At 36.3% G+C, this 12,075-nt stretch overlaps 1 protein-coding gene across 2 annotated transcripts; it reads left to right on the top strand.

The window, feature by feature from the left end:
* Positions 1 to 11,721, top strand: LOC101483183 (uncharacterized). Of its 2 annotated transcripts, none has more exons than XM_014413334.3 (15): positions 1 to 143; positions 2,492 to 2,543; positions 2,769 to 2,807; positions 3,771 to 4,094; positions 4,343 to 4,629; positions 4,924 to 4,988; positions 5,408 to 5,556; positions 5,702 to 5,770; positions 7,965 to 8,269; positions 8,548 to 8,612; positions 8,704 to 8,843; positions 8,952 to 9,256; positions 9,423 to 9,484; positions 9,580 to 9,713; positions 9,883 to 11,721. In XM_014413334.3, exons 2-15 carry the CDS (start codon positions 2,510 to 2,512, stop codon positions 9,969 to 9,971), a joined length of 2,067 nt encoding a protein of 688 aa, XP_014268820.3. In that variant the 5' UTR covers positions 1 to 143; positions 2,492 to 2,509; the 3' UTR covers positions 9,972 to 11,721. The 2 variants fall into 2 exon arrangements, with proteins under 2 accessions (XP_014268820.3, XP_076741008.1); XM_076884893.1 differs by lacking the exon at positions 1 to 143 and adding an exon at positions 1,054 to 1,164.
* Positions 11,722 to 12,075: the final 354 nt, after the last annotated feature.

The raw sequence follows: 12,075 nt of genomic DNA, 5'->3' as shown, positions 1-12,075 counted from the left end.
CTTACAAATAACCAAAGGCACAAGTCTTCAGTTACTTATTTGGACTCCAGCTGGTAAGGAGTCTGTTGCCTAGTTAGCCTACCATTCAGGGTGCGGTTAATACTGACTAAAAGAATACTGCTGCACAGTTAGACTCCCAAGAGGTAAGAGAAATTTTTATTTTTTTTTATTTTTTAAATTCCGATATTAACACAAGTAAATATTTAAAATTATAATTAATAAGGAATTAATTTACACCACCAACATCTAATTTCTTGTCAAGGTGTCATCATTCTGCACTGACAGCTCTGTATAACAAATACGAGAAAATGTTTTTGTACTTTTGCGTGTGTTTAATCCTTGTTTAAACAAAAACATATTTAACAAACACACATTTATATTTATTAAAGACTTAAATGATCATAATATGATCAAACCAATAATATACAAAACATTTAGACATTGCATGATATTATTATTAATAAATCAGATTAAGTCACTTTTTATGTTCTAGAGTAGCAGACAGCGTCTTAATAATAAAGTACGTGGTCAAAGGAGCTTGCAAAGAAAAGCGTCTGGACTTCTTTAAGTTGCTTGAAGACGTTTCACCTCTCATCCGAGAAGCTTCTTCAGTTCTAAGGTCAAATGGTGGAGAGTCCCAGAAGGATGCCAATGTTCACATTTTGGACAGAGAGGACAGATGGTTTGAAAGAGGAGTGAAAGAAGCCATCTATGTCCACTGTGAGCGACCATCTTTGAACAGAGGCGGGGGTTTACGACACCAACTCTCTGCCATCTATAATCCAGTTTTGAGATCTCTTCCCAGACGCCTTAACGCCCACTCACATCCTGGGCCATCTGACCTCAGGAATTCGCATGATAAGGTGGGGCCAGGTTTCACAATGAGCTCACCCAAAACTCTGGCTGATTGGGACCCACACCCAGCTTCACACCTTGGCTCAGGCGATTAGAGGATCATCAGGGGGTCCTTTTGTCCCTCTGTGGGGGGTTACTCCCACTAGGTTTATATCTGGGACTCTCCACCATTTGACCTTAGAACTGAAGAAGCTTCTCGGATGAGAGGTGAAACGTCTTCAAGCAACTTAAAGAAGTCCAGACGCTTTTCTTTGCAAGCTCCTTTGACTACGATGACCTGGATGACTGAGAACCTTCACAGACAATAAAGTACGTGAGAGAAGGCTTTTATTATATATGTATGTTTATTATTCATGATGTCACTAACACTGTGTTGAGTGTAAAAGCTGTAACATAGGGCTGAGACCAGACTTCTTACTGGTTATAAATATATTTTTCATATGACAGTCATTTGAATTAGATTCAGAAAGAATAAAAATTTTTTTATCACTAACTAAAATGCTGCTGCACAGTCAATTCTGATACACAAATACATGTTAAAAATACAATGAATGGATAATTAGTTTACACCAAAAAGGTCAAAGTTTTGTATGTTCTAATTGATTTTATAAGCTTTGAGAAGTCTATTAATAAGCTGTAGATTCATACATTCTTAATTAAATTGGGAGTTTTCATCATCACATTTCTAAATTTGGATTACTGTTTTCTGAAAGTTTCTCACAATGTTAGTTTTTCCTGTTCACATTCAGGTATTTCTCTCAAATTAATCAAATGCATTTTTGAATGCCATTGTTCATTTCACATTAGACTGTTAAATAACAAGAAAATGCCTGCCAACAATGAATTGGTTCACTTTTAAAGCCAAAAAAGTTGTATGCTGAATGTGTAATTGAGTGGTTCTTTGTATTTTGAATAATAGATTGCCCTGCTTAGCTTGTCAAGGTGTGGCCACTCTGCACTGACAGCTGAATGTACAGTGAATATGAAAAAAAAGTTCTTGTACCTTTGCTCTTTGGAATTTCAAAGAATTCCAAGTAAAGAAAAAAGCTCAACTTAACAAATACATACTGATATTTATTAAATACTTAAATGGCTTCTAATTGCAAACAGTCTGATAGACTAGAAAGATGGAATTACATGATTATAAATTCATGATATATATAGTTTTAATGTCAGAAAATGACAAATAGTAAGAATTTTGATCACAGAACACACGAGAGAAGATTCATATTTTGTTATTATTTATTCAATTTCATTATACATGCTGTCACACCATATGCCTGAGACCACAGTTCTTAATTTGATTATTTCTTAGTAATATATAAGTATAAATATTTCAGATGAAAAGAAAAAGTATTTCTCAAACATGTCCTCTGTAATTTTAGTTTATTCATATTGTAGCAGTTTTGTAACTCTTTTCCACACCTGTTATGAGTGAATGAAAACTACTGCCAAACGGAGACATAGAATAGAAAACTGAACCAGAGTCAACAAGTAAAAAGTCATTTTGTTTTGTTCATACATTTTTGTAAGTGCAAATTTTACTTCTTTGGGAAAATTTAAACAACACAAAACAAACAAACAAACAAACAAACAAAAAACTACAAATATATTTATGGAGGGTTGTGTTTTACAGGAACCAGGCAGAGGGAGGATGGAACCTCTTACATTCCTCCTCCTATTAGCAGGTATTTCTTGGGTTGTATCTTTCTGTCATTTCACTCTCTTGATATTTGTGGTTTCATGTGTTTGCACGTATGTGTGTGTGTGAGAGATTTTGAGACAGTGCAAATAGAGCGATGATGCTAATAGCAATTTATATTTAAAATATATGAAAGTATAGACTGAATTTGTATAATTTTGCTTTTTGCCTAAATTCAGATAAGAATAATAATCCAATTAATATTCTACAGGACTAGTGGGAGCAGCATCTACTGACAATTCAACAACAGGTAACAAAAACAGAAGCTGAAGGAGCCTAGAGCTGAATGGGCTAAAAGATTTCCCCACCCCTCACTCCCATTCCTCTGTTCGACATCCCTCCACCCCCCACCACAATTTGACGTAACTAAAGAAACTTTAGTGTAATGAAACTAATGTACATGCTAGACAGTGTTCTTTTTAATGCACAACTATGTCAGCATTTTACTGTATTCAATGAGTAAAATACTGAACAGCTGAGGTGGAGGAACATGTGGGCATGGGGGACTCCCATTCTATTAACCCAAACCCACTAACACTTCTATTTTCAGTTAGCACAAGCCCATCAGACATCAACATAACATCAGTACCAAGCAATGCAACCTCAAACGAAATCCTACCACCACTAAACTCATCTTTACAATCATCAAACACTACAAGCTCATCTACAGTTAATCATGCTTTTACTGCCTTATAACTTCTTTTTCATTTAACCTCACCACCAATCAACCCAGTCTCAATGGGAAATGCAACCTCACCAATGCCTTTTCTTTTTACAATAATTACCTTTTATTTAACACAGTCGCATCTCTGGTAAACATTACATCAGTACCAAGCAGTGCAACCTCACCACCAGAAGGTACAACTCCACCAACAGTTTTTGGAACCTCAGCACCAATAAACTCAAACATAACCTCATTACAACCCACCACAACATCATCTTCAGATAATCTAATACAAATCGTGCGCATTCAATATATGAATGACAGTTAATTTATTATGTTCCATAATCCACTAAAAAGATTTTAAGTAGTGGACTTTAGAACAAAATCAAAATGAAAATGAACTGCAGTATATATTCCTTTGTCTAAAATGCTTTTATTCGTGTCTAAATTATGCCTCTGTATTCAGTGTCATTATTTTATTTTAAGCAAAGATCATGATGAGCAGATATTGTAAACACCGGAGTAATAAAAGTTGCTGTCCCTCAACAGAAAACATCACATCAGCACCACCCTCACCAACAGCAACAGTCAACACGAACATGGCCTCATTACCAGTTAACCCAACTTCATCGGGTAACGTGACGTCAGCAACACCCTCACAGACAACACCAGGCATCATGACCTCTCCGCCACTCAATGCAACTTCACCAAAAAACGTGACATCAGCACCACCCTTACCACCGTCTCTCAATGCAACCTCACCTCAAGTCAACATGACCACAATTCCACATACTTCACCGGGTATAGTGACATCAGCACCACCCACAAAACTAGTCAGCATGACCTCAGTGCATCTAAATGCAACCCTACCAGGTAACATCACCTCAGCACCACTCTCACCAACAACACCAGTCAGCATTACTTTATCACCACTCAACACAATTTAACAACAGATCAACTGTCCTCAATACCACTTAACCCAGTCTCGTCAAGATGACCTCTATGCGACTTAGCACTACCTCAATAACAATAAACACAACCTTGCCTGTGAACATGTTGTCAACAACATTAAACCATAGAACAAGTTGATATGACCTTAACATTACTTTACCCATCCACAGAACCAGTCAACATGACCGCAGCGTCACTCAGTACACCCAGCATGACCTCACCAACAGTCAAGCCATTATCTCCAGACCTAACTTCGCAAGGAACATCCATACTTTCAAATGTCACCTTTTTTAGCACTACAACTAAAGCTGCAGCTCCAACCACAACTACAACTGCCGCGCCAGCACAAGCACCTAAAATCAATTTAGGATTTAAGCTGCAGGAAACCTTTTCACCAGAACTTGCAAACAAAAGCTCACCAGCCTTTAAACAGTTAGAATCAAAAGTGACTGAACAGGTGAGTTCTTGGAATTTTTTTTAACCTTCCCAAAAAGTCTACTTATCTAAACGTCTTTGTTCTTTTGATCTGAATGTACTTAAACAATAGATATATAAAAATATGAATAAATACAATTCTAGCTGGTTACTCCAAATAACTAAGAATTTTATGATGAGCAAGGGAACGTATACATGAAACATAAAATGTATGAAATCTTTGTGATATGACTTATATGAACTTGATTTTAAAATATTTGAAATTTCATTTTTTATGATATGTATTTATATATCTTTCAAAACAATTTATTCCTAGCTCAACAGCGTCTATAGTAAAAAATTTGGATCTAGCTTCAAACAAACTGTCATCAATAGTTTCAGGTAAGAAACACAGCTTAAGATTACTTTCTAAAACTAAACATTTATTAGCTACTAACCATTTAATGATCAAGGAACTGACCTCACAGACCATTGTGAGGTAAGTTGACTAGTTTCAGTTGTTGTGCAAAGGTACTGTTTATATGGCTGCAGAAACCTGCAATCAACTGAGACTGAAGAATTCACTTGGAACAGTGACAAAACATTTCTCCCAATGAAAACTTATGTCCAGATGAAAAGATTCAACTTTTTTACTATACTGGATGATTGAGCATGCATCCAGACAACTAACCATTTACTTTTTATTTTTAACAATAGATTTAATAAGTTCATTCTTGCCTTCTTGATGTAAGGCTAATCAGTGATAAAGAATTGACAAATAAAATGAAAGCATAGAAAATCACTACATTTTTCCTTTACAGTCAAGGATCCATTGTGGTTGATGCTGAGCTGATATTCAATAATGTCAGCACATTACCAAATATCAGCTCTGCAGTTGCAACTTTGACAGAAGCTGTTGCAAGCCCAACTTTTAACCTCTCAGTTAACACGTCATCTATTTCAGCAAAAGGTCGGTCCTCATGTAATTTGTTGTTTCATCCTTCCTGATCATTTATTGTCATAAATTGTGATTTTGGATGTCGATATCAAATATATGATAACTAGGAAATAGTCACAAGACTGTGCAATAACTTATTTAATATTGTGATTTCCAGCTGTGACAATAGCACCAACAGAACAAATCACAACATCATCTTCAACAATGAATCCAAGTACCACACCAGGTATTACCATGAAATAACTATGAATTTTTACATGTGATTATCACAAGCATGTAACACCATCATACAGCCTCACTCTTATAACCATTTTATCCAGCCTCACCACCACTCAACATCACCTCTGTGCTAACAACATTTAATGTGATATTGATTCCACTGAACTCAACTAGAGATGGCACGATACCACTTTTTTATGTCCAATACCGATACCGATATCATAAATTTGGATACCTGCTGATACCGATAGGAATCCAATATAGTTTATTTTTTAATCAATAAAACAGTTTTTTTAATATCTTGCTGCATTTTGTATAGGTTCATACTCATGTTTTAAAAACAAAACACTAAAGCTATTCTGTTATACCTGTATGTAAAAAACACACTGCACACAAAATATTTCATGGTTCAGCAATACTGAGCTAATAAACTTAAACCTACACCATCCTCCCTATTCTGGTATTTTAAAGAGTACTTAGCAGAAATATTAAACAACCTAACTGATAGGGTTGCAAACTCCCAGTAAAAAAAAAATAAAAATAGGGAACTACCCCCCATCCTCTGGCTCGTGATGCATAATCGACGTAATCAACCTTAATTTAATGCACATGTAAAAAAAAATGCACAGAAATCAATTATTTTTCTACAATAATTAAATAGATTCAGCATCTTTTTTCAACAGAATTGCAGACTGCACAGATGGAAAAGGTACTATAGCTTACTAGGGTATGTATTAGACTTAATAGTTACTATATACAGTAATGACTTCTATACATTTTACCTCTGATTAAAACTTTGGTTGTAAGATTCAGATAATTGTTTATTAAAAGCTAGACATTTTAAATGAGAATAAAAAAGAAACATATTCTTTGGGCCCCCCTTTTCCCTGTTAATGCCCTATCGGCCCCCTTGGCTAAACTTTGCTAGATCCGCCCCTGCACAGTTACCAGCCGTCAACTACGTAGAAAAGGATCCTGGTGTAGAAAGTAATATTAAATAAATTCTAAGAACAGCTTATCAAGCTTAAATGTGCTGCTGTTGTTCAGCCGCTGGTTTCCTCTTTCTGGTGCAAAGTTGGCGATAAATAAACAAGAGAAACGGGACTCGCAACAGAAAAGCCGATCAGCTGATCATTGATCAGTTTCATGATTGAAGTAGTAACAGGAGAGGGAGGGAGAGAGAAGAGGCAGTCGCTCCATATATCGGTTGTTAAGCTTAACGTGGGAATGCTTTACAAACATTCAGAGATGAACTTACACACTTGCTTTACTTCTCTCTGGGATCACTTTCTCGGAGATGAAATGCCGGTTTGGTAGCGAGGATCCAAATGCTGACCGCCAGCAAGTCTTGCACGCCACAGCCGCTCTATCACGTGACGCATACTGCTCCGACACGCTAAGGTTATGAGCTGAGTTACGCCATGTTGCAAGTTTTGTGAAGTGCTTTTGTGATATTTAATGGATCGGATTACATTTTTTATTTCTCTCCGATATCCGATCCAGTAATTTAGGTCAGTATCGGACCGATACCGTAATATCGGATCGGTCCATCCCTAAACTCAACCTCAGCCACACCAGATAACATGCCCTCAGCACCATCCAAATCAATAGCACCAGTCAGCACAAGCCCATTGGCACTCAGTACAACCTCACTACAAGTCAACATGACTTGAACAGCAGTTAACCCAGTTACACCAATTAAGGTGACCATAGTACCATTAGCACCAATGGCACCATTCAGCATGACCTTACCAGTAGCCTCTACAACCTCACCACAAGTCAACACACCTTTAACACCACTTAACCTGACCACACCAAATCACCTCACTATAATGCTCACCAACAGCACCAGTCAGCATGCTCTCACCCCACTCAGCACAACTTCACTACAGGTAAACATGACTTCAACACCACTTATCCCAAACTCATTTGCAGTCAGCATAAACTCATCAACACTCAGTCTAACCACACAAGTGAAGAGGAGCCTCACCTTTAACCTCTATCACCAGGAAAATCAGTGTCTGTTAAATCAATCCATGACTATGAGGAAACGTGTTTTCTTTAATAAAATACAGTATGTACCAGTTTATACTAAAAGTGAATGTCCTATCTGTGGCATGTTCATGAAATTCTTTAATTCTCCATTTGTAAAAATAATATATTGTAACTGACATTTGTTCCAACTATATCTATTGCCTCAGCTACTGCCAATGGCACAAATGCTTCCTCAAATGCAGCGACAACTTTGGGCTCTAATACAACTGCAGCCACAACAGTGGGTTCCAATACAACTGCAGCTACAACTGTGTCTCCAAATACAACAACCACTTCCACTACAGTGACAACATTACCCACAACAACTACCAGCACTGCATCAACAGATCCTCCTACTGCAAGTCAAGGAGCCCTTGGTCTGATATTCAGTCTCAGCCAAACTTTTACAGCAGACCTCGCAAACTCAAGTTCATCAGCTTTTCAGGCTTTAGCTCAAAAAGTGACCAATGAGGTAAGACGGCAACAGTGCTGATATTCTGTTGGCCTACATAAAACTCACTGTAAATTGGCAATGGTTAAAATACTGAAATGCCTCTTTCCCTGGTCTTCTTCTTCTTCTTCTTTACATTCATTTATTCATATTTAGTTTGGTTATTAAATCTTCTAAGTCCTGTTTAGTTTTGTAAATCCATTTGATTTGCAAGATGATATTTATGAAAGCCTCAGATTCATACAGGCAATGGCATGTGCATCTGCTGTAAAAGTATAAAACTACATTTTATCTTTCAGGTAAATGCTGCATGTAAACGTGTCTATGGATCATCCTTCCTTCGTTCCTTTGTTAAATCATTCCGGTAAGGCCAAAATTTGATAATGTAGTTTTTCCAGATATTTACTAGTCACTTCCTGCCATAAAAGTATTTCTTTCTCTCTTTACCAATAAAGGTCAGGATCAGTGGTTACCGATATGACTCTTGTATTCCAAGACAAAGCCTCAGTTCCTACAGTAAACAATTTAACCACAGAACTCGCTGCAAATATTAACTCTTCTTCCCTGAACATTATACCAGGCAGTCTTAATGCAAGTAAGTATTTAACCAAACGTATTTAATTCTTTATCTAAAATAAATTAATAATTCTTTATTGATAAATCACTGGTACAGTTACAGTTTCCACTTTCTTTGCTTCCGCAGCTGTGCTCAATATTACAACAACCCCAACCACTGCTTCTAACATTACTACAGCTGCAACAACTGCAGCTACAGCAGTGGTTTCCAATACAACTGCAGCTACAACTGTGTCTCCAAATACAACAACCACTTCCACTACAGTGACAACATTACCCACAACAACTACCAGCACTGCATCAACAGATCCTCCTACTGCAAGTCAAGGAGCCCTTGGTCTGATATTCAGTCTCAGCCAAACTTTTACAGCAGACCTCGCAAACTCAAGTTCATCAGCTTTTCAGGCTTTAGCTCAAAAAGTGACCAATGAGGTAAGACACCAATACTATGTGCTAACAAACAAACCTAAATGTCGGCTAGCATAATAATGTAAAATGTATATATTCTTGGAACTATATATGATTTAAGAGACTTTCATTTCTTCCTTTAACCTTCATTAAACACTTGTAAACACTTCACAATAATGTTCTCTTTCAGATAAACAGACTGGTTAAAAATGTCTTTGGATCATTCCTACGCTCCAGGGTTAACAGCTTTAAGTAAGGCTAAATTTCTGTCCATGACTTATGTTTTTCTTAGATATCTGTCCTTCAACTGCTTTTAAGAAGTATTGCTTCTGTCTTTGTCATTCTAGGAATGGATCAGTAGTTGTCAACATGACTCTTGTGTTCCAAAATCAAAGCTCGGTTCCATCACTAACTAATGCAACTACAGCGCTGACACAAGCACTCCAAAATACCACACTGGGCATCATAGAAGGCAGTATAAGTAAGTTTCTGGCCACATATTCTGCAGTTTGAATTTATTAATGTAAACTACCCTATATAATGTTGTATAATTGTGCTGTCAGTGTTACACATAAAAGCAAGATGAGAACTCAAGTTTATAAGTCCAGAGAATTTTATGGAGGTACTTTTTTTTTTTTTCAATATTCCAGGAGTGTCATCATCAACCAGTCTTCAGTCTACAATTGGCATATGGGCGCTAACACTGTTGACTGTGGCACAAATCATGATCAACATGTAGGCACCACTCAAGTTCACTCCAGTGACTTCACCAAAAGTTTTTACTGTGCTATAAAACCGGGTGTGCCGACCAAAGGAAAAACAAAAGATATAAGAAGCTAGCATTATGAAATTTACCAAGATGAAGTAATTTGGTGCTCAGATGTGTGCTGAGTGTAAAAGATTAATATATATATCTTATAGTATTTTCCAGACACAAATTTATGGTGCAAAATATCTAATACTTTTTGGCAACGTATTGGCAGTTACTTGTGAGTAACACATTAGCTTGTTAGTGCACTTGTTTTCGTTGCTATTGTGGCATTAAAAAAAACTATAAAAAACATACATATTAATTTACAATATGCATTGCAAGATGCGAATTAATATCCAAACATATTATTGAGTTAAATGGTGAAAGAGAAGATGTGCATATTTAATGATGTGAGTTGAACTGAAATGATCTTGATGCAGCAGACAAGTGATTGATTCTGTCATAATCATACAGTATCAGGTGAATAGTTTGGAAGGTGGACTTTAAATGAGAAACAGCATACTAGTCTAGCAAAATATTTACATACTACTGTCTTAATAAAAATAAGTTGTTTTTCTTCTTTTCATTGATTAATTAGTGCATTGATTAAAAGATCTGTATGCCTCTATAATGAAATTAATAAAACCATTATTTATTCAACCAAGTACTAGAATCTTAGGCTTAATATGCTTCTTGTGATTTGTAAATGCCATCTCTTTTACTCTGCATTTTTTCCTTTTAATATCAGAAGAAGGAAAAACTACTGCAAATAATAATTATTAGTGGTGTGGTGAATGTGATTTGTAGATTTGTGAACTTTATATTTATCAAAATAAAGATTATGACAATTACCAGGTTTGTGTACTACAAAAAAATTAATGCGTTAAGGAGCTATTTTGAGATTAAAGTCAGAGTGTTCTGTGTCAAGCAAGAGCCTAAATCACCATGTGAACTTTAAACACGTGAACATTGATATAGCACAAGGTTCAGTTGGCTCTGCATAAAAATAGGTGGTCGAAATTGTCTTCAAGAAGCTACTTTTATGTAGTAATGTTGTCACTGTAGTGGAAGTAGTGTGAAGTATATTTCACAACCTGTACTTTTTTACTTTTACTTGAGTAAAGGAGTTGAATCAGTACTTCAACTTTTATTGCAGCATTCTTTAACACTGGTATCTGTACTTCTACTAAAGTACAAACTGTCTCTACTTTTGACACCTCAATGAACAGGTATGAAATCTTTAACTGGGGCTTAGGTTTTGTCAAGCCAACTAACACAAACAAAGGGTTGCTGTATTGAACTTCTTTATCAAAGATGTGTCATCTTATTACTAGACCTATTATTTTCAGAGCCGATATCCAAGGATAGTAGATTATAGATCAAACTGGGATTGTTAAGACTGGCTGTTAGCCATAGTCATGAATGTATCCCTAGCTACTACCAGAATCCAGGAAAAAACAACAGGAGCTACCAAGAAACAAGTACAAATGTGTTTCCCTTGCAAACTACTGTTTACAAACTACTCTACTACAGGTAGAGGACCACAGGCTTTGATGTACTTTCAAATGAAGGAGCAAAGTAGCAGACAACAATCCATTTACACAATATTGTTTTTTAATTCTCTGTGTATCACACCTGCAGCTCAACCTCAATGGATATACCTGCTCTCACTCTACTGTAATGTAGCATTTATTTTATTGTTCTAAATGTCCAAATAAATTCAATAGTTGTAAATGGGCTCTTCTTGTGGAAGTGTAACTCTCAGACTCTGCTTGTGTTTAGGATGGAGACTTCATGTTGATCACACTAATGGTCACTCATTAGCTGTATCCATGATTTCCAAAGCAAACTTGAACTCTTATAGGTCTGATGGTGAGAGAGGTAGAAGTACATGAAAAGCTGTGAAATCTCTGGTTTATTAGGGAATATATCTCTTTTCTAGTGCTTATTTTCTGTGTATTTTGTTTTATGTATTTTATAATAAAGGCCTGTATAAAGGAAGGCCAGCTTTGACTCACAAACCAATTGCTCAGCCAGACTGGAACTGTGCAGAACAGGAAGTCTTGTGCAGAGCTGCAGAGGCAGTATATTA

This window comes from Maylandia zebra, linkage group LG6 (genome assembly GCF_041146795.1).
Source record: "Maylandia zebra isolate NMK-2024a linkage group LG6, Mzebra_GT3a, whole genome shotgun sequence".
NCBI lineage: Eukaryota > Metazoa > Chordata > Actinopteri > Cichliformes > Cichlidae > Maylandia > Maylandia zebra.
Note: the sequence above shows the minus strand (reverse complement) of the source record. Positions and strands in the feature narration are given on the sequence as shown.